The following is a 22,818-nucleotide window of genomic DNA, read 5'->3' on the forward strand; positions in this document are numbered from 1 at the left end:
AGCCTGGGAAGACCTTTTAGAAACCTAGCAGTAGATATTGTTAAGAATAAGAAGCAAAAGGCCGGGTGTGGTGGCTCAAGCCTGTAATCCCAGCACTTTGGGAGGCCGAGGTGGGTGGATCATGAGGTCAGGATATCGACACCATGCTGGCTAACACAGTGAAAGCCCGTCTCTACTAAAAATACAAAAAATTAGCCAGGCATGGTGGTGGGCGCCTGTAGTCCCAGCTACTCAGGAGGCTGAGGCAGGAGAATGGCGAGAACCCAGGAGGTGGAGCCTGCAGTGAGCCGAGATCGCACCACTGCACTCCAGCCTGGGCGACAGAGAGAGACTCCATCTCTAAATAAATAAATAAAAAAGAATAACAAGCAAAAAAAGAGACATCAAGGAGATGCACTGTCAGTTAGATCACAGGAAGGTGAGACACCTGGCTACCAGAGACGATAACCAGCAGCCAGGGATAATAATTAAGGACAATGAAATTAAGTAATTAAAGAAAAATACTTACAGTGTGGGTGTTGATGATTTCACCAATGGAAATGTAGATTACTGGTTTGGTGAGGGTTACTAAATCAGAGTACTCATCCACATTAAATTTATCCTGAAGCTCTGGGACATCACAAGCAGTTTGGAAAAACCGTCTGAAATAAGCACAGGAGGCAGCCCCCCAAAAAGGGACATACACATGAGAAGTTGGCAAGAGGACATTTCACAAACCTCTCACACAATGAGTGCAAACAGAAGCCAGTCAATACAGTTACTTCAAGAGAAAGTGCTGTGTATTTGCTGTGCTTGACAACCTTGGGATACTGGCTCTAATAACTTCTTTCTCCACCTGGTTTGTAGTTTTAGTTTTACCCTTAAGAACCAGTGCACCACGATTTAAAACAGTTCTCAGGCACCATTAGGAGAACCAATTCTATCTCTAAGACCGTGCTCTGAAGCATTCAAAACTAGATGTTAATTTACAAAAATTAAAAGCATTCTCCAATTCTCTGATTACAAGGTAACGTACTAAATGCATAATCATCATTATTTTTATGTTAACTACTATCTATTTCATAAGTGTTAACTATTATGTATTTCATATGAAAATTCTCTTCAAAGTAAATGGATCATCTTCTGGAGTCCCGGGCACATCAAACATGTCTTCTACAATATGGCAGTCAGGGAAAGTGAGGGGTGGTTTTTAATCTTATCTTTCCCCTCAATGATAAAAATACATCCACAGACTCTCTTAAGCACTTGTGCCTTTCCCCTTACCTGAATTTCTGGTAGGACTGGGAAAGATATTCATTAATGATGCTTAAGTGGGCATTATCTCCCAGAAACATCTTATTAGAAGCAGCATGCTGAAGCATTTTTGCAATGGAGCCCAGATTTCGGCGTTGGTCTGTGGTAAGCTGGCCTCCTGCCGAGAGGTCAATGATGTCAAAGGCATCAGGAGCAACAATGGCTGGATTCATGTATCGATAATAAAGCAAGTTACCAATAATCTGGAACAGATGAAACAGAAAGATGAGTATTAAAAGACATACCACCAAGTAAGCCACAAATGACTTTGCTAGCAAAGAAAAGCAGAAAATGCAGTCCTATGAGTAAAAAATAAATAAAAAATACATACACACATGCACGCATGCACATATATATACACACTCTTTCTCATGGCCTGGAACTAAATGAAATATCCCTTTGTTCAATACAGGAAAACAATGAGAACAGAACTGAAAACTACTGCCAGTAGTTAATGAAAGAGCAGATTCAGAAGGTAAAAATGACACACTTAAAGTCTGTTATTATTTCAGGACATCTTTTGTTCACATATCATGGTAGCAAATAAGGCTGGTGTCACCCACATGCACTTTGTACTTTCATGTAGATGGGTTTTCCTTATAAAAAGCTAACAAACATAGCTAAATTCCTTAACATGACCCAATCAGCATAGAGTAACCCCACTTCCCAACATTCTCATGCTGCAGACTTCAAAGGGCAAGTCCATGCCTCTGAAATTAAATTCACTTAACACTTCCACAGAAGAATTCAGGGACAGTCACAGCATTCCCCCTAGAGTTTCATTCAGAAGAAATAAAATTAATTCACCTGAACAGAAAGTCTAGAATCGAGGCCTCACTGTAGGAAAGCACAGAACTAGGAGAGAGAAGAAAAAAGCATTCAGATTAAAAAAAAAGAGAAGAGAAGAGCACAGCTGAGTAAGAAAGAGTTATCAGCAACAGCCTTAGCAGAAATAATTGTGCTTGCTACTATTTGCCAGGTCACCAGCAGAGGGAACAATACTACAGCGAAAAGATAGGACTCAAAGAAACTCATCTGAAAACAGGAAAAATCCATCTTTCTACTTGTTTGATGTTTGTGCGCCAAACTATAGGAAGTGTTTCATCCTAACAGAGGTATCATTTACCAATTACAATTGTTTTCAAAAGCTCACAATCAATGGTAAGCTACTGCCAGAACCTACACTTAGGCAGTTAGTAACGATCTACGGTCAGTCCTGCTTTTATAGCTTTGTCCTCAAAGGGCAGGAGTCTGCCGGCTATGAGATTCTTACCTTCAGCAGCTCATCCTCACCAGCATCAGGGAACTTCTCATGCAACGAGTCCTTTAGCACTTTGGCAATGAAGCGCATCCCGTAACTGCAGGATGGACAAAACTTAGTGAGAAGGGCCAAGGAGCAGAAAGGCACTTACTGCTGGGCTCTACTGGGGGTCATGACAACTGATGGCACTCACGGGATTTTGTCCACAGAGCTGACAATGGCCGAGAGAAACTTGTCTGTCACAGCCCGCATGTTCCTGATGGAGCTGTCTAGCCGTGTCTTCACTTCTTCATGAGCTAGCGCCTGCTCAGGGGTCACATCATAGGGCAGTTTGCTGGGAAGACAGAAATTATACCCAACTATGTTAGACTAACAGCCAGGAACAGCCTGAAGCAAGTGTCTTATCTTTCATAAACTGAAAGACCCAGAAATACTAGATAGCTTAAGCTCATGCTCACAGGGCTGGTAAGTGATAAGGCTAGAATCTGAACTCAGGTTTTTAACTGTGAATCAGGTGCCTGAATTGTGTGCCAGGCACAATAATAGGCACTTGGGAATAAAAGTTATACACGACATGATACCTTCTCTTGAGTCTTTTATAGTCTGGTGGGAGTGACACACAAACAAATGATTATAAACCCATTCTGCTGTAAATCCGTTCACCAAAAGTGCTACAGGACCATAGGGAAAGGGCTTCAACTCAGAATGGAAAAAGTAAGGAAGGCTTCCAAAAGGAAGGGATGCTTGAACTCAAGAAAACGGGAGAGGAAAAGTCTTCTAGGAAGGAAGGGGAGACAGGAGAAATGAGAACGGAAAAATAGACAGGGAGCAGGCCATGGCAGACTCTGTATACGAGACTCTGTATACGAAATCTGGGCTTTGCTAGAAACCAGAGGGAGGTCTTCAAAGATAGGAGCGCTACGCCAGGAACAGCAGCACACGGTAGCATTCCCAGCTACTAGGAAGGTTGAGGTGGGAGGATTGGTTGAGCAAGAACTTGTCTCAAAAAAAAAAAAAAAAAGAAGCAGAGAGAGCTTTGGTACACACAGAAGGGGAAGAGAAGGCAATGCGACCACAAAGGCAGAGGCTGGAACCACAGAGCCACAAGTTGAGGGATGTCAACAGTCACCACAAGCTGTAAGTCAAGAAACAGAGTTTCCACTAGAGCCTCTGCAGGGAGTGTGGCTCTTCCAGCACCTCGACTTCATGATAATAGTTTCAGATTTTGTGAGACAATGAATTTTGGTCGTTTAAAGCCACCAAATTTGAGGTGGTGATGTGTTATGGCAGCCTTAGAAAATACAAGTAGAGGCCAGGTGTGGTGGCTCACGCCTGTGATCCCAACACTTTGGGAGGTGGAGGTGGGTGGATCACCTGAGGTCAGGAGTTTGACCTGACCAACATGGAGAAACCCCATCTCTACTATAAATATAAAAATTAACCGGGCATAGAGGCGCATGCCTGTAATCCCAGCTACTCGGGAGGCTGAGGCAGGAGAATCACTTGAACCCGGGAGGCAGAGGTTGCGGTGAGCCAAGATCACACCATTGCACTCCAGCCTGAGCAACAAAGCGAGACTCTGTCTCTCAACAACAACAAAAGAAAAATACAAGTAGATAGGAATACCCTTCTTCATTTGTCACAGCATGGCTAAATTAAAATAGGTAGGCTATGAATACAAGAATTCTGCAAAAATCAACAGAAACATTCTATGAGAAATAAATAAATACATGGAACTTACAATAAATAATATTATATATTTTATTATTTATATGATTTTCAAAAGTAGTAACCAGCAAGGGAATCAATATGCTAAAAAACATTGGTCATAGAACAGAATATTAACTTTCTGAGATTTTAGGAAAGAACATTCCCAAGAGGTGACAAGATTCCAGTTTGCTACGTGTATTGTGGCTGAAGTAAAAGAAGAAAGCTAAGGGACCTGTGACGCTTACCTGCAGGACAGATCCCCACCACATCACCACACCTCATAGTCACTGGTATCTTAAAAAGAGTTCAAATCAATTTCCTTTTTTTTAAGATATGGGGTCTATGTCGCCCAGGCAGCACTCAAACTCCTGGGCTCAAGCAATCTTCCTGTCTTGGCCTCCTGAGCAACTGGGACTACCGGTGCATGCCACTATGCCTGGCTCAATTTCCATTTTATGAAAGGCAAAATGAGACCAGTTTCTCATAGGTACCCACAAGAAAACCAATCCTGAAATGTCCAGCAGGCTTTGGATCTAAAAATGACTGACTCATGGACCTTCAGAGGAAATAACTGAGAAGCCCTGAGCCAGTGTATATGGGGCTATCAGCAAGGAATGCCCTGGGTTGCAGGCAAAACTTCCCAGACAAGTACTGCACTTGGCTGACCACATTCCTGGATGTGCAGGCCTCAGGTATGCAGGCAAAAAAGTTAAAAAGACTTTTGCAATGATCTGAGTCCTGATAACAGACCTACATGGTACTGAGAACCAATCAGATGCCAAATGATTCCTAATAAGGATAAGCCCTTTCTTTTTCTTTTTTTTTTTGTCAACCTAGGATGGAGTGCAGTGGTGCCATCAAGGCACACTGCAGCCTCAACCTCCCATGCTCAACTGATCCTCCTGCCTCAGCCTTTGGAATAGCTCGAACTACAGGTGTGCACAACCATGCCCAGCTAATTTTTTTTTTTTTTAAAGTAGGGACAAGGTATTCCTATGTTGCCCAGGCTGGTCTCAAACTCCTGAGCTCAAGCAATCCTCCTGCCTCAGCCTCCCAAAGTGTTGGGATTACAGGCGTGAGCCACCACGCCTGGCAAGATAAGCCCTTTCAAGGAGTCAGCAGAATGTTCTGTTCTCCACCCAGGGTACACCTCCCTGTTTGCCTGGCATCCAGGTAAATGGAAAGTAGAATGATGTAGAATAGTGTTATTCAAAGTGTGGACCAGTGCCAGTCTACAAACTGATCAAAGACAAGATAAAGAGAATGAGTCAGAATATAAATCAATACGTTGCTTCCTTCATTAAGAAAATCTTGCTATGAAAAAAAAGTATCAGTTGAACTAAAAAGTGTGCACAGATGATTTTCCATTACTGATGTGCAAACCATACTTTGAATAGCAATGGTGTGGAGAGCTGCTACCCCACCTATGCCCAGAGAGCTTCATGCAGGATCTAACCTTACTCCACAACAACAAGAAGAAACCACAACAGACCACGCTGCTCACACCTCCATTTCCCACCCATTTGGGTCCTCACCCAAGATGAATAAAACCAGAAACATTTTGGCATTCTGAACTCCCTTTCCCCAGCATTACCCATATTTGATTGGCACACTTTTGCTTTAGATCAATTAATGTTGGTGGTTATGCTATGGCTCTAGCTCAGTTATCTCCTGTAATATGTTAATTAGCCCAACTCTCGATATTTCAGGGCAGCTCACCCCACACCATTTTCTTTTTCCTTTATTGGAACACAGTGATCTCACCCAATCTATATGAACCTTCTCATTCAACTGCATCCCTAGTTATGCCAGGTCCTTTTAAGTCCTACACCCTCCACCTTAGGGTGTTCAGACATGAACACTCTGCACCTAGCTCTTAGTAAGGCTGGGTTCATCTTAGCCTTTGGACCTCAGCTAAATGAAATTTTATCTTCTGGGATAGGCTTTCCCTAACCACCTTATGTTAGCTCCCTCTTATAAAGTCTCCATTACAGAACCCTACATACAACTTCACAAAATTTTCCTCAATGTTTAATTATGCTTTTATTTTTATGTACCTGGTTGGTGTCTCTTCCACCCATTGAACTATGAAGAGAGGGCAGGGAGCATGTCTGTTTCACTCATTATTGTATTACTGTACACATCTCTAACACAATGCCTGGCACACAGTAAGTACTCAATAAATATTTGCTAAATAAGTGAGTTTATTACCAGGTCAACAACTTATAAAGCACAGTTTTCTAAAGAAAAACTATTTCAGGCTGGGTGTGGTGGCTCACGGCTGTAATCCCAGCACTTTGGGAGGCCGAGGCAGATAGATTGCTTGAGATCAGAAGTTCGAGACCAGTCTGGCCAACATAGCGAAACCCTTTCTCTACTAAAAATACAAAAAGGAGACAGGGGTGGTAGCGCGCGACTGTAATCCCAGTTACTTGGGAGGCTGGGGCATGAGAATTGCTTAGACACAGGAGGTGGAGGCTGCAGTAAGCCGAGATTGTGCCACTGCACTCCAGCCTGGGTGACAAGAGGGAAACTCTGTCTCAAAAAAAAAAAAAAAAAGAAAGAAAAGAAAAATTATTTGAACTAATATTAGTTTATAAATAAAGAGAGGGGAAAAAATAAGTAAAGAAAATAACAACATGAAAGAAAAGTGTTACTATGGTTTACATACCTTGCCTCTCCTGTCTGAGACTCCATCTGATTAACCCAAGATTTGTAAATATCCACAGGGTCAGTTTTGATGTTGAGAGATTTGTCATCCATAATTTCCTTCACGACTGGGGCCAAGATCTGTCTCAGGGCATTCTGGCCACGGGCTCCACGGTTGAAACTTACAACCATTTTAATAACTGTAGGATTTCCTGTGACAATCTCTTGAATCTGATCTACCTTCGACCTATAAAACATCAGATAAAAATTTAAACTTGTCACAGAATCCATCAACTTAAAAGATCCTTCCTGCTTAAAGATCCTATCTCCCTGAAACAGTTTCTCTTGAAACACTCCCCGGCACCCACAGAACGTTCTTGCAGCTGCACACTCAATCATGGTCATGATTAGGTCCGCTACTAGATAAAAATGTGAAATCTTCCTGTTCAGATCACTTTTTGAAATTATACCTTAATACAGAATGTTCCTAAAATTAACTTATCCCTTCCCTAGAAGCAGCAAGATTTTATATCAGTTATTTAAAAATTAGATGCTTCTTTAGAGTAAGCATTTTTCATAAATTAATTGAGATCAAGAAAAGATCAGGAAGGCATGAATCTCAAACTGGGAGCCCCTGTGTTAGTGGGAAGGGGCCTATGCCCTTAAGAAATCTGTTCATACTTGATTTCCTCTTGAAGCGCTGTCTTAAAAAGCCGCAGGAGCAGGTACTCCTCTCGCTGGTTGGATGCGTAGTTGTAGAGTGTGAAGATTACAGAGTCCATGAACTTGGTGGACTTGTTCTGGGGCATCTGAAAAATTAGCTTGGCCAGATAGGTGGGATTGGTCTGAAATAGAACCAAGGGATAAGTCATTTGTAGGTAATATAAAGGCTGACAAGGTATATTCAATTATTTAAAATTGAAGGACTAGAATATATATGAGAAAAAAATTAACAAATTAACGTATTACAGTGCCCGTCACTCACCCCTCAGTGAAATTCAAAAGTATTTCCAGAGAGATCAATGGGTAAGGCTTTCTTGTGGAAAAACAAATTCACTAAATTTTTATAACACTGACTCCAGGAGCCACTTACTTGCAATAAATAAAACAGGTGCTGGTAAGCTTCCAACTTCTCTCTCTTCTCCTTGCTCAAAGCCTTGAGACCTCCCTTCTGTTTATTTATCATCATCATATCAGACAACTGTTCCTTATTTTTTTTGGTAAGTTTTTTACTGTGGGAAACCACATCCTATAAACAAAAATCAATACATAGATCAGAAAGCCTTCAAAGATGAACCTCTGGGCATTGAGGAAAGGTTTTGTAGCACATGCAAACTCACATGAAGGTCTACTGCACTGGCAGATTCCCACCGAGTATTTTAAAATCACTACACTTTATCCTGTTTTCAGTAAACCAATCAAATCCATTCCCATGTTCAACAAAGAACCTGAGCCATAAGAATGTCCACTGAATTGGGAAACCAACTTCTAGCAATCTATTATAAAAATAATAACTACATATATACTGAAACAATAATTGCAATGTTATTTATAATAAACGCTTGGAAAACAACCTACATGCCAAATACTAGGGGAAAAAGAGGTAAATTATAGTATTACCTTCTAAAAATCTATTATGCTACTGTTAAAAATAATACTTATGGCTGGGTGCAGTGGCTCACACCTGTAATCCCAGCCCTTTGGGAGGCTGAGGCAGGGGGATCACTTGAGCCCAGGAGTTTTGAGACCAGCCTGGACAACACAGAGAGACCCTATCTCTTATAAAAATATAATTTGCCAGGCGTGGTGGCGTGCACCTGTTGTCCTAGCTACTTGAGAGGCTCAAGTGGGAGAATCACTTGAGCCTAGGAGGTCGAGGTTGCAGTGAGTCATGATCATGCCACTGCACTCCAGCCTGGGGTACAGAGGGAAACTTTGTTTCAAAAAATAAAATAAAATAAAATTATGACTACTTATCATAGCGAAATAGTCTTATCCTTTAATACGAAGTAAGAACGGAAGATACAAAATGACTGGGGTAGGTGAAGTTAGGGGAAGACATTTATCTTCTTTTCTCTATCTAAATTTTGTCTATTAAATTGTTTCATGTCTCAAATAATTTTTTTTTTTTTTGAGACAGAGTTTCACTCTGTCACCCAGTCTGGAGTGCAGTGGTGCAATCTTGGCTCACTGCAACCTCTGCCTCCCAGGTTCAAGTGATTCTTCCACCTCAGCCTCCTGAGTAGCTGAAATTACAAGCATGTTACTACCATGTCCAGCTAATTTTTTGTATTGTTAGTAGAGACAGGGTTTCACCATGTTGGCCTGGCTGGTCTCAAACTCCTGGCTTCAAGTGATCCGCCCTCCTCGGCCTCCCAAACTGCTGGGATTATAGGTGTGAGCCATCATGCCTGACCTGTCTTATACAACTTTTTAAAAAGCTTATGATGGCCAGGCACAGCGGCTCACGCCTGTAATCACAGCACTTTGGGACGCCAAGGTGGGTGGATCAGTCACTTGAGGCCAGGAGTTTGAGACCAGCCTGGCCAACATGGTGAAACCCTCGTCTCTACTAAAAATGCAAAAAAGCTGGGTGCCGTGGCTCACACCTGTAATTCCAGCACTTTGGGAAGCTGAGGCAGGTGGATCACCCGAGGTCAGGACTTCAAGACCAGCCTGGCCAACATGGCAAAACACTGCCTCCACTAAAAATACAAAAATTAGCAGGGTGTAGTGGCATGCACCTGTAATCCCAGTTACTTGGGAGGCTGAGGTAGGAGAATCGCTGAACCTGTGAGGCAGAGGTTGCAGTGAGCCGAGATCACACCACTGCACTCCAGCCTGAGCGACAAGAGGGAAACTCAGTCTCAAAAAAAAAAAAAAAGCCAAAAAGCAAAAAACAAAAAACATTAGCCAGGTGTAGTGTCACATGCCTGTAATCCCACCTACTTAGGAGGCTGAGGGAGGAGAATCGCTTGAACCTGGGAGGCAGAGGTTGCAGTGAGCTGAGACCACATCGCAGTACAACCTGGGCAACAGAGTGAGACTTGGTCAAAAAAAAAAAAAAAAAAAAAAAAAAGGGCTCATGGCAGTAGCTGAGAAGAAGGTCAGCCTCCACCCTCCCCACCAGTCAGAAAAGTGAACGCTAGGGTTACAAAGCAGGATGAAGTGTTCCAAGACCCCACTGGCACTGGGCCATACCTGCAATGTAATCTTATTTTTCACTAGCAGTCCAATTTTGATATCCATGAGATTGAGGTCATTCTCCAACTGCTGGTTAGAACGAATGAGGGTGATAACCTCTTCCCGCATCTTCATAAGGTCAAGCTCCTCCTGAAAATCCTGGTCACTTTGGTCCAGCAGGTGGACAAATTTTCGGACCACAATCATAGGAGGATCCTCAGCATTGACTGACAGAAAGTATGCATCAGACAAAGAATGGAGTTACCAGAAAAAGTACTATGTCTCAGGAAATAGCACTGTCTTGAAAAAGTAGTTCTATTCACACACATTTAATTTTGAGATGTGCTAAGACAATTATCAGGTGCAGTCTTCTGTGTCAGGCTATTGCTATGTTATGATAAAGGTTAATGCAACAAGCCAACAAGATACCTAGCCACATGTTAGCAAAGGGGCTTATGTCACAGGTCACACCCTCTCCCCCAAGCCTTGCCTTCAGGACAGTAAAAGAGGTCTGTGGAGAACACCCTGAACTTGGTGGCTCCCAGCCACTGCCTCAACTCTTCACGTGGAGCCAGTTACTCACTGAGAGTCTTGTAGTCATCCCGAGCTTTGTTTGCCCGAATAAAAGCCTGGATTTTGATAATGTCATTTATCTAAAGAACAAGAAAGAAGAAGAAGAAATTCCTCTGTTCATCTGTCTACCAAAAATATGGCAAAGCAGCTCCTAATGGCCTGTATGATCCAAGGGTGCTTACATGGTCCCGGAAGTACTGCAGGCGATCTCGATAGCGCTTTCTAGCCTGGTGCATCCTTGCCAGGGACTGAATCTATGGAAAAGGGATCCTGAAAATTAGAAGAGTCCTTCATCTCAACACATGTTATACCTGCACCCCTCATGGAGAAACCCTGCTCAGGCTACCATACCTTTACAACTTCGTCTTTGTGGGAACGCAAGTAAGCTAACCGATCTTGATATGCCTTCTTCTGCTTGTATCCTCTCCACTGCGACTGAAACAATCAAATGTTACAGAGGACATATTACTTCCCAAGCATCAGTGGAAGTTAAAAAAAAAAAATCTTTCATCTTGATATATGATCCAAGTACAATTTCATGATGAAGTTTTAGGAAGGACCACTTCCAACAGTGACAGGGGAACAAGGGCATGGGCCATCCCTCCACTGGAAGAACACGATGGCTACATTCTACTTCCCCAACGTCAGCACAGCCCTGCACACCTTTTATAGTGCAGCCATACAGATTCATTTACTGGCTTCTTCCAACAAATCAGGTGAGGAAGATAAGATAACAATGGGGTATTCCCCTTTTACAGATGGGGACACAAACTTGGAGATTCACCACTGTCTGGTAGCAGTGCAACCATCATTCCTAACTCAGAATTCTTTCTAGGACATTGTTCTGCCTTATGATTGAAGCAAAACCACAGTTGTTTTCCTCAAGGTTCAAATCTTACAGAAAGGTATAGTCTTAGCAGAAGAGAGGAACAGGTACCCAAGAACTGCCACTGTGCCACCATTAAACACCTGTAGGCACACTACGGTTATATGGTAGTAAAGAGGAGGTACCTGTCAAAGAAAAGAGAAGGCTAAGAGTCCAGAACTCAAAAATCACACTCAGACAGTCAATGGTCATGACAGCTGACCGTTTATTACCCCTGCTCTAGATGCCCGCTTGCTGTCTGTGTGATAGGTTCTGAAATACCTGAATGCAGGTGATGGCAGGGATTTGTTTCTTCAGGAAATTCATCCTGGATCGGAATTCCTGTCGAACTAAGTATCCACGGCAGCGAGCCTGCAGCCTGGTGATCAGGCCTTCGTTAGCCAGCCACAGCTGTTCTCGGTTATATGCAGCAGTCACCCCAGAGATAGAACTCTGAAAAAGCAGTGGTTACATTCAAAGACAGTTACAGGCAAGAACGGATGCAGGTTTTCTCAAAGTATCATCCACAGCACACAAGCTAACACTCCTGCTTCCTAAATCTATACTGTATCATTAGCTACGTGATATGAATAAATCCCTCAAGTCTGTTTTTCAGGACCAAGTTGTTCTCACACACCTCCTCATACCTAGAAAACATATCATAAACAAAAACTTAATCTTCTTTTGCTTCATATGTCATCTCACTTATCCATCTACCCAACACTGACTAGGCTGGGCACTGTGCTGGCTGATCTGGGGTCACTGCAGACAAGAATAGAGTGACAGGTACCGAACAGGGCTGTGTGCCAAATATCAAGGGACCCCTAGAATGTTACAATGCAGGACATCTCAGGGGGAGAGACCAGAGGTGAGGACTGAAAATTGCTTCCCCAGGCAGATTGCAAATGGTCTTGAAAAGTAGCCTAGAGGGTTTGGACTGTTACTAAAGATACTGGAGAGCCAGAAAACTTTGTCAAGCAAAGGAATAAAACAATCAGATGTTTATTATTTATTTTAGAGACAAGGTTTTGTTCTGTCACCTAGGCTGGAGTGCAGTGGTGCAATCTCAGCTTGCTGCAGCCTCAAATTCCTGGGCTCAAGCAATCCTCCCAGCTCACCTCCAGAGTAGCTGGGGCTACAAGCGTACCAGCACACCTGGCTAATTTTAATTTTTTAAAAAATATTTTTTGAAGAGATGAGTCCTCATTATATTGTCCAGGGTGGAGATTATTTTTAGAAAAACTACTGTTAGGAAAGTAGCTGACAGATTAGAGTGAGGTGAGACTTCAACCAAGGGGTGAATTACAATGCTGCTATTGTGATCCAAGTGAGAGATGGCCTGGGCTTGAACAAGGGCAGCAGGAGTAAGAATGGTTAGGAACATCTGGTTACCTATCCTCCAATATCCACCTTCTCCTTTCTCCTTGGTAACAGAGCCTTGATTTTTTTTTTCTTCTTTTTTTCTGGGCAACACTATATGCACTTAAAAGACTCCACGAATGGTCAGGCCTGGTGGGTCACGCCTGTAATCCCAGTACTTTGGGAGGCTGAGGTGGGTGGATCACCTGAGGTCAGGAGTTGGAGACCAGCCTGGTCAACATGGAGAAACCCCGTCTCTACTAAAAATACAAAAATTAGCCGGGCATGGTGGTGCATGCCTGTAATCACAGCTACTCGGGAGGGTGACGCAGAAGAATTGCTTGAACCTGGGAGGCAGAGGTTGTGGTGAGCCGAGATCACGCCATTGCACTCCAGCCTGGGCAACAAGAGCGAAACTCCGTCTCAAAACAAAAAACAAAAAACAAAAAACTCCATGAGATAGAGAGAGGTCATGCGCTGTGAGCAGCAGTAGTACGGCAAGACCTTTGAGAAAGCTCCTTGAGAGAGACAGCTGGCAGCACACCTTTTTTGCTTTCCTTCCCCTTCTTCCTACTTCCTGCTTGGACTGCTAACTTGATGGTCAAAGCTCCAAGCTGTCACTATAGGTAACAAGGTGACCTCGAGAATGGAAGCCACATGCTAAGAATGACAGAGCACAAAGACGGAGGATCCTGGGACAGATGATACCATGGAGCCACATTTTCCCTGGACTGCTGAACTGCAGAATCATTTCATGTGAGATAAAAATACAACCTTATACACTATTGCAGCCTCTGGTTTTTTCCTATTAAACTGTGTTTGAGGTGTCTGCTGGACTTCTGGACTGCAAAAGGAAGGGCAAAAACCTGGTGGTGGGGAAAAGGGCTAATGTCTGGAAGCACAGATTTAGGAGTCACAAGCACGGGGTAAGGGCTGGAGCCACAGGCTTGAAAGAGATCACTCAAAGAATGCGTAGACGAAGAGAAGAGGGCCAATGGAATCTTCATATAATTCAAGCAGAGGTAGAGAAAGGAAGGTAGCAAGAGAGATTAAGAAGGAACATTCAGAAGTAGGAAAATCAGAAGAGAATTGTATGGGAGAAGCTAAAGGAATTAAGGGTTTGAGGAAGAGACTTTTGACAAGTCAAATACGATGAGTGCTCAGAACTGAATTTGGCAATTAAAAGGTTATTGATGAATTCTAAAATAAGAGTTTTACTAAGTAAAAGCTGGACAGGAAACCACACTGCTGTGAGCTAAGAAGTGGATGGTAATAGACAGTGAATTAGTGACAAGTAGACTAACTTTCAAGGCCCTTAGCAAGAGTATGAATGCAGGTGAGGCCAGATCAAGGCCCTTAGCAAGAGTATGAATGTAGGTGAGTCCAGATCGGAGAAATTCCATGGGCTTTAAAAAATGTTTGTATTATTATTTGTTCAAAGATGTGGGAAATAAAGATGCCTACGTATGTAGGTTGCTACTTAAAATACAGTCCTTGGGCCAGCAGCATCAACATCACCTGGAAGCTTGTCAGAAATGTAGATTTTCTCAGAACTCACACTAGAATCAGAGCCTTCATTTTAACAAGATCCCAGGTGATTCAGACAGACATTAAATCCTGACAAACACTGGAGGAAGAGCACGAAAAGTATAAGGTCTGCAAGGAACTGGGAGAGGATGAAATCAAGCAGTAAGATAAATAATGAGCTTTAGAAAGGATAGCTGTTTCCTCTGGAGAGAAAACGAAGAAGGAATCAGTGAAAATCCAAATAAGCTGAAAGTACAGAGAGTGGGGAGTACAGAGTAGGAGGATCTATATGTGATGGCCACTATTGTTGGCAGGGGAGGTAAAAGGTCAGGTCACATGCTGAAAATGAGGTAGCATCCCTTCCCGTTTAAATTCTTAGGTCCATATATGCAAAACACTATTCAAACATGAGTGTTTCTGTGGAGGTTAATAAGATTCTCAAAGGTGTCCCTGACCTAACAAGAGTTAAAAATCACTCTGCTAGAAGTTGTACCCTGAATTCCTTAGCACAGCACATTAGGCCCTCAAGCTTCAATCTGGGCCTCTTGTCCTGCCACATCTACCACGTGCCAGGTAATACACCATTCATCTCTCCCTCAGGGGTCCATATCCTTTCAGTATTCTGTGCTTTTTCCTTTTCTATTTTCTTTCCTACTTTCTTTTTATAATTTCAGCAAGCTCATCCTTAACTTTCCCTTTCTGTCTAGAACAGCCTTTTCTTTTTTTCTCAGCTGCTAAAATATTATCTATGCTATGTTACTCCAGGACAAAATTAAAATTTCCCTTAAGACTTCCCTTATTGTGCTATTATTAGAGCACAACTTCTCTCTGCCTTACATTACAGTACTCGGTTTTGTGTCTGCTGTTCTCACAACACTGTGAAATACTGGGAGGTAGAGACTCTCTGATACCTATTTCTATCTTCTCAATGCCCAGAACAGAGTTCAGTGAATTCAAATTTTATCACCTGTGAAATCATTAGCAATGAAAATGAAACACTGGAAAGGTAAGACACTGTAACCCACCATATAAAGAGAACTTTAACCACAAGGTAGAAATCATCCATCTGATGGTAACTCCTGAATAAAGGAACTATTTCACTTTTCCACAGGTGTATTTTGACTTGTTCCACACAGGATTTGGGAAATATTGACAAAGGGAAGTCAATGACCTTTTGAAAATATTTTATTGTCCTTTTTCTCTAGGAATCTTGAATGTCTATTAGTAATGTGTCTAATCATGACCTACAGGAGCTTACTGAACATCTTCCCTCAGTATATATTCTTCCCCTTTAACATTCATTAAACAACTCTGGTTTAACTGACAGGAGTGCAGCACCAAGTTAAGCCTTAAAAGTCCTCAACAGTCCATCAATGACAATGTAACTCCCACTTAGAGAAAGTACTGCAAACTTAGCAGCTCACCTTAAAACTACTAGGGGCATAGACAAGCACAAATGTGACTAAAATTCGAATCCAAGTACATTAAATTCCAAATGAATACAAAGTTCTTTGAGAGCTTCAAAGGAAGATGAAGGGGTAAGGAAAGGAAATTTTAAAAGATTCTTAGAGGAGGTGACTAGAGATGCATGTGTTTGGAGGACTGAATTTTTAAGGAGGACTGAATTTTTAAATTAAATTTTATTTTTTTGAGACAGGGTCTTGCTCTGTTGCCCAGGCTGGAATACAGTGCCGGGATCATGGCTCATTATAGCCTTGACCTCCTGGGCTCAACTGATCCTTCCACCTCATCCTCCCAAGTAGTTAGAATCCCAGACACACACCATTACGCCCAGCTAATTTTTGTATTTTTTGTAGAGATGAGGTTTCACCATGTTGCCCAGGCTGGTCTTGAACTCCTGGGCTCAAGCAGTCTTTTTGCCTTGGCCTCTCAAAGTGCTGGGATTACAGGTGTGAGCCACCACGCCCAGCCTGAATTTTTTTCTTTTTTTGTATCAAGAATCAGTACAAAGGGAAGGATAGAATTTTGACAGATATGGATGGCAGGGGAGAGACATCTCATGACAGCAGAGACTTTGGTTCATGACTATATCCCCATTCCTTAGAAGAGTACCTGCTACATTTGAGGTATCTGACAAATAACTGTTGAATGGGTTGGGTGCGCTGACTCACTCACACCTGTAATCCCAGTACTTTGGGAGGCTGAGGCAGGTGGATCACTTGAGGCCAGGAGTTCGGGACCAGGCTGGCCAACAGGGCAAAACTTCGTCTCTACTAAAATTACAAAATTAGCCAGGTATGGTACACGCCTGTAATCCCAGCTACTCGGGAGGCTGAGGCAGGAGAATCGCTTGAACCTAGGGAGGTGGAGGTTGCGATGAGCCAAGACTGCACCACTGTACTCTAGCCTAGGTGACACAGTAAGACTCTGTCTCAAAAAAACAAAACAAAACAAAACAAAACAAAACAAAAAAAAACTGTTGGACAGCATAAGCAAAGACACAAAGACATAGAAGATGAAAAAGTACTTTAAAAGCTCTATGAAAATGCTACCTTTATTTGAAAGTGCAGGTTGTAGCTAATATAATTCGTGAACAGTCAGAAAAGAGACTGAAAATACAAACTGGGAAAGATTAAAGAAGTTGCATTTAATGGAGTCAGCAACCTTCCATTTTTCTTTTATAGATCATCTAACTTTTCTTAGCACATGGTTTATATCACTTAATTCTATAATTCAGATGTTTTACAAATTCAGGCCTTAGTCACTACCCCAACTACTACAAAATATTAGCCCAAAACAGCTCATTACATAACCTCAGTTTTAGTCTAGGGTTTCTGACCACATGCCCTTTTCCTCTTAGTTAATATCACAGCTTGAAAACACTTTCTCTCAGCTTCTTCATATGTGAAGAAAGGTGACTTACCTGGATCTCCTCCCGTGAAAGCTGCATAGAATTTTGCACAAAATTTGGGGGTTCGTCCCATCCTCCTTCCTGAGTCTCCAGATTGTGGTAATAATAATATCCACCTTTTACCCAGTGCTTCACCCACTTGCTGTTATTATCTCCTGGCAGAAAATAAAGGAAAGATAGAAGACACCCAGAGCCACACTCCCCAGCTGTACACGTCCAGAACTGCAGGATTATTACAGTCAGTTCTCACAGTCTAAATGAAGACCACTCCAAAAGCTGTTCCTTGGATCTGTGAGAGTAAAGGGGGGATCCTAAGCCCCCATTAAATTATGGCTTTGTAATGACTAACTTAGCTCATTTATGTCTGTAAGAAGAAAATACCTATGATGTCCAATTATGGAATTAACCATGATTAACTTTGTTTATGCCAAAGCCTATGTTTAAGGCCTGTCTTAAAAAATTTGCAACCATTCAGCCTCTCCAGTTTTTCAATTTATTTATTTATTTATTTTTTGAGACAGAGTCTTGCTTTGTCGCCCAGGCTAGAGTGCAGTGGCACGATCTTGGCTCACTGCAGCCTCTGCCTCCTGGGTTTAGGCAATTTTCCTGCCTCAGCCTCCTGGGTAGCTGGGAGTACAGGCGCACGCCACCACGCCCAGCTAATTTTTGTATTTTTAGTAGAGACAGGGTTTTACCATGTTGGCCAAGCTGGTCTTGAACTCCTGATCTCAGGCAATTCACTCGCCTTGGCCTCCCAAACTGCTGGGATTACAGGCGTGAGCCTGTAAATTTTTCGATTTTTAAAAGTCCATAAAATGTGATAAGAAATCTTAAGTTTTTCCTGGTTTTTACACTCAAACTACTTTTAATTGCCTATAGGCTTAATCAGAACTACTGCTACTCTGTGAAAGATAAGCAGTTAAATATTTTAATCTTTCCCACATTCTCAGAAAATTGGTCTTGTTAACACAGCTGTCCACAAAGCGGGGGGGGGGGGGCAGGCTATTTTCAAAAACAGAGATTTTTATCTCCTTTAAAATGAGCCTAAGTACCGTACATCTACGCTAAAAGATCTTTCCCTATAGCTTATCCCTTTCCTCTACATCTGTCCCCTCGTATACTCAAGGATTAGCTTCAGGGCACATATGTATTACCCCAGAACTCACCTACTGCCAGTTTTTTCTTCTTGGCTTCAGCAAGGTCACTCTGGTAAGTTTCACCACATTCAGGGATGACTCCATATAAGCCAACATCAGGGGAACGAAGGGCACTCAGTGTTTTGCCAACATCACCACTTTCTACCGCCTCATTAATGGCAAAGATTCCTAAAGCAACTATTCCAGGAAAGAATTGTTACTAGAATAGTTTAGAGAGTATCTAAACTCACATACTGGTTCACCTAACTATATCTACTGGCAAATTGTTCCCCCATACCTATCTTGGTCAAGCTGTATGGAGCACCTTGTCACCCCCAGCCTCCACCAAAACAGAAATAAAACAGGTGATACATACACTTCTGTGCTTCTTGGGTGTCTTTGTTGGACTGCCAGATTCCACCTTGAATTTCATCCAACCATAACACAGCTGACTCATCCTGGATTTCCTACATATCATTGAAACCAAATTATTAAAGTCATGAAATTGGGGTACCTGTAACATACATGTGATGAGGGGGGCTTCCCAGACACAATTCAATATGGAAGAACAGGCTTAAAAAATATGAGACACGTGGGTTAGTCAAATGGAAGAAGTAGGCATCAAAAAACTGGTAAAAGATTGGGTGCAGTGACTCACACTTGTAATCCAACACTTTGGGGGGCTGAGGCAGGAGGAATGCTTGAGCCCAGGAGTTCCAGACCAGCCTGGGCAACATAGCGAGACCCCATCTCTCTCTAAAAAAATTAGCCAGGCATGGTGGTGCATGCCTATAGTCCTAGCTACTAGGGAGGCTGAGGCAGAAGGATTGCTTGAGCCCAGGAGGTTAGGCTGCAGTGAGCCGTGTTCTTACCACTGCACTCCAGCCTGAGCAACAGAGTAAGACCCTGTCTCCAAAAACGAACAAACTGGTAAAGGTCATAAGATAAGGGAAATGGCTCACATGTAGGTGAAGATTATATAAAGATGAATTTAAGTGATGCAGGAGGAGTAGTTCAGCTAGAAGGGGCAAGAGGCCCAGATAGACTGGGAAGGGGTCCAAAGACTTTAACAGGGTGACAAGGGCCAGGGTATATATATATATGAATATGCAGTACTTATTTGAAAGCCTCCTTTGCCAACAATATTCAGAGGAAGTTAATGTTCTCTATGACTACTAATGTTTTTAAGACTGCCAAGTCTTACTTTAAGCAGAACCTTTGAAGTATCATATTTAAAGCCAGGAGTCACTACAGGCAGTCTACATTTCTTACCAGCTGATATCCTAAAACTTGAATGTTAAATCAGTTGCTGGGAACTTAAAAGCAAATTTTCACAGAGAAACATAACGAATGTTGTGATTACTTTCCTTAGTACAGCTAACAAACCTCACAACATAGTCTGAGTTGACTATTGCGGACAGAGAAGATGTATGATGTAGTGGAGGTGACTTACGTTCCTCTTTCTAAATTCGTTAAGACAATTTTCTTTTTTAAAAGAGCTTGTTGGTGACCATTTGCTCTGAACGGCATTTTAAACAGAAATAGATTAGTAGAAATATCTTCCTCTAGTATTTTCCATTTTTTTTTTTTTGAGATGGAGTCTCGCTCTGTGGCCCAGGCCGGAGTGTGGTGGCGCAATTTCTGTTCATTCAAGCTCAGCTTCCCGGGTTCATGCCCTTCTCCTGCCTCAGACTCCCGAGTAGCTGGGACTACATGCACCCGCCACCACACCCGACTAATTTTTTGTATTTTTTTTTTTTAGTAGAGACAGGGTTTCACTGTGTTAGCCAGGATGGTCTCAATCTCCTGACCTTGTGATCCGCCCGTCTCGGCCTCCCAGAGTGCTGGGATTACAGGCGTGAAGCACCACGCCCAGCCATATCTTCCAATTTTCAAGAATGTGGCTGCCATATTCCAATTTGGGGAAGTAGCTTAAGGATTAGCCCCAGGGAGTCACTACTGTTACTGAGAGTTAACACAACAGGATTCTACTTCTACCTACTCGCAGTGTGAGAGTCAGAATCAGAAACCACTGCTGATAACCCTGTTAGATTTCCGTGGTCACACTGAGGTTATGCAAGCTTCAACGATCTCAAAGAGTGGGGGTCCTTTGTTAAGATGCCTGTAAGGTCTTTACAGAAAGCATCAATTCAGCAGATTACTGGGGCACTCTTCTCTAGAAAAGACAAGACACTTCAGGTTTTAAAGTGGCCAGGTTGTGGGAGTCATGTTTGTGGTGATCTGGGCAGACCCAACAAAATTAACATACTCATGAGGCTTGAGCTAACAGCAATTGGTATAAACAGCAGCTCAAAAATTCATTTAGATTGCCTGATGTGAATATAATTTGCCAAGGCACGAATGAGGCAGAATAAAGAACTCAATAAATCACCATAACTATGTGTCCAAATGAGGGTCTGAGCTGTGAGGCAAAGTGAAACGTTTGACTGCCCAACAGTTGAAGTCACAAAACCTTAGGGAAGGCTTGGCTTTCCTCCTGTTTTATCAGAGAAAGACACAACATTTCATTCCATATGGTGAGGCAGCCACAATTCCTGCAATTTATTTATTTATTTATTTATTTATTTATTTATTTATTTTTTTGAGACGGAGTCTCGCTCTGTCGCCCGGGCTGGAGTGCAGTGGCCGGATCTCAGCTCACTGCAAGCTCCGCCTCCCGGGTTCACGCCATTCTCCTGCCTCAGCCTCCCGGGTAGCTGGGACTACAGGCGCCCACCACCTCGCCCGGCTAGTTTTTTGTATTTTTTAGTAGAGACGGGGTTTCACCGTGTTAGCCAGGATGGTCTCGATCTCCTGACCTCGTGATCCGCCCGTCTCGGCCTCCCAAAGTGCTGGGATTACAGGCTTGAGCCACCGCGCCCGGCCAATTCCTGCAATTTATAAAGAGTGCAGGTGACAGAATAAGGCCAAGGGAAAGCATCTGAAATTGAAAGCAGTGATTTCTCTTAAATGGAGTCTTTTAGAAAGATCATTTAACCTAATTGTGGTAGGTTCTGGCCTTACAATTCTAAGAGGCACTGTCCCAATTTTAAGAAGCTCACAGTGTTGGGATAGGAAGAGAGTAAACAGATAAATAGAATGCAAGAACAAATAAATCGCTTAAAAGCTGCAGAACCTAGTACCTTCCTACCACTAGCCGCTTTCTATTACTGAAAATAGAAACTGACCACACACAATCCCCTAGAGTCCTAAGAATAACTACTGGAAATACTAGGCAATATTTCCAACGTGAGACAATACAATGAGTCAGCTGCAGGCTTGTAACAACTTAAATTGACAAGTCATAAGCAAGAGGGCTGATGGTCCAGCCTCCAAGAGAAGCAGTATAAAAATCCTTGCATCATAAAAACAGAAGCATTTCCACAGAATCAAGCCATTTTTGGTTCACTTCTGGGATAATCATACAACAGATATCTGAGCAGAATCTGCTGTAAGCAAAGTTGTGAGACTTACCACAACCTCCCTTGCATTCAGAGAGAAAGGCAGAGCCTTTCTGAGCATTCAGAATTCTTTCTTCCTTGCCCCATGCAGATTAAAGTAAAACCTTTCATACATACTCCTTAAGAAATAAGCAGTAGAGCAATAGTACGAAAGGCAAGAAAAAGTGAATGGATGGGTGTCTCAGGTGTTTCAGGGAAACATAATAGAGAAAAGCCCCTCACCAGAATGAAAAAGGAAAGAGAGACAGCATATACTACCTCATCCCAGGTTCTTTCTGCTCCGATTAGACTTAATAAAATGACAAAACCTAAATCCTTCTGGTAAAATTTATTTTAAAGAGATCACCTAAGATTAACTCAAATCACTGAGCAGAGTGTTAAAACCCAGGTTAGATATTACGGAGAGAAAACAGATTTGCTGTAAAAATGCTATATAAGATATGTTAAAGTACAGCTCCCTAACAACTCTGACACTTAGAAACACTCATTACATTTCAGAAGAGGTAAAGAGATAAGGACCAGAAGTCAGAATTTAAAAAGAGAGGGCAATGATTGGAGGTAGAAGAAGTGAAGAAGACACAAAACACAGGGCAAGGGAGAAGAGACAAAAGAATGACTATGTCATGTACATGTGTATATGGAAAGCACACACTCACACATCCCTCTAAAGGGCACTTCTCACCACTCAAAACTTTTTAAAAAGCCTTTACTATGTGGCATGGTTTGCATGTGTGATGATAGACACAATATTACATATATAAATACATAACCACATATATACCAACATACACAAACACACATACACAAATCTGTACAACACATTTATCAACTATACAACATAAGCACTGACCAATCAGGATGGAGCAGAGTCCTTATGGCCATTGCTGGTTTAGTTGCCATATAGTGGGATTTCAATTAGAGTTGGGGAG

General features: G+C 42.3%; 1 protein-coding gene across 1 annotated transcript in view; it reads right to left on the reverse strand.

Moving 5' to 3' along the window:
* Positions 1–22,818, reverse strand: part of IQGAP1 (IQ motif containing GTPase activating protein 1) — a 117,248-nt gene that overhangs the window by 17,634 nt on the left and 76,796 nt on the right. Inside the window, 15 exon segments of the mRNA XM_017854987.1 lie at positions 509–641; positions 1,264–1,496; positions 2,567–2,651; positions 2,748–2,888; positions 6,936–7,160; positions 7,595–7,758; positions 8,007–8,162; positions 10,115–10,323; positions 10,680–10,749; positions 10,852–10,923; positions 11,021–11,104; positions 11,817–11,987; positions 17,305–17,447; positions 18,459–18,626; positions 18,805–18,895. Coding sequence (XP_017710476.1) covers positions 509–641; positions 1,264–1,496; positions 2,567–2,651; positions 2,748–2,888; positions 6,936–7,160; positions 7,595–7,758; positions 8,007–8,162; positions 10,115–10,323; positions 10,680–10,749; positions 10,852–10,923; positions 11,021–11,104; positions 11,817–11,987; positions 17,305–17,447; positions 18,459–18,626; positions 18,805–18,895 — 2,145 coding nt within the window.

This window comes from Rhinopithecus bieti, unplaced genomic scaffold (genome assembly GCF_001698545.2).
Source record: "Rhinopithecus bieti isolate Rb0 unplaced genomic scaffold, ASM169854v2 scaffold_39857, whole genome shotgun sequence".
Taxonomy (NCBI): Eukaryota; Metazoa; Chordata; class Mammalia; order Primates; family Cercopithecidae; genus Rhinopithecus; species Rhinopithecus bieti.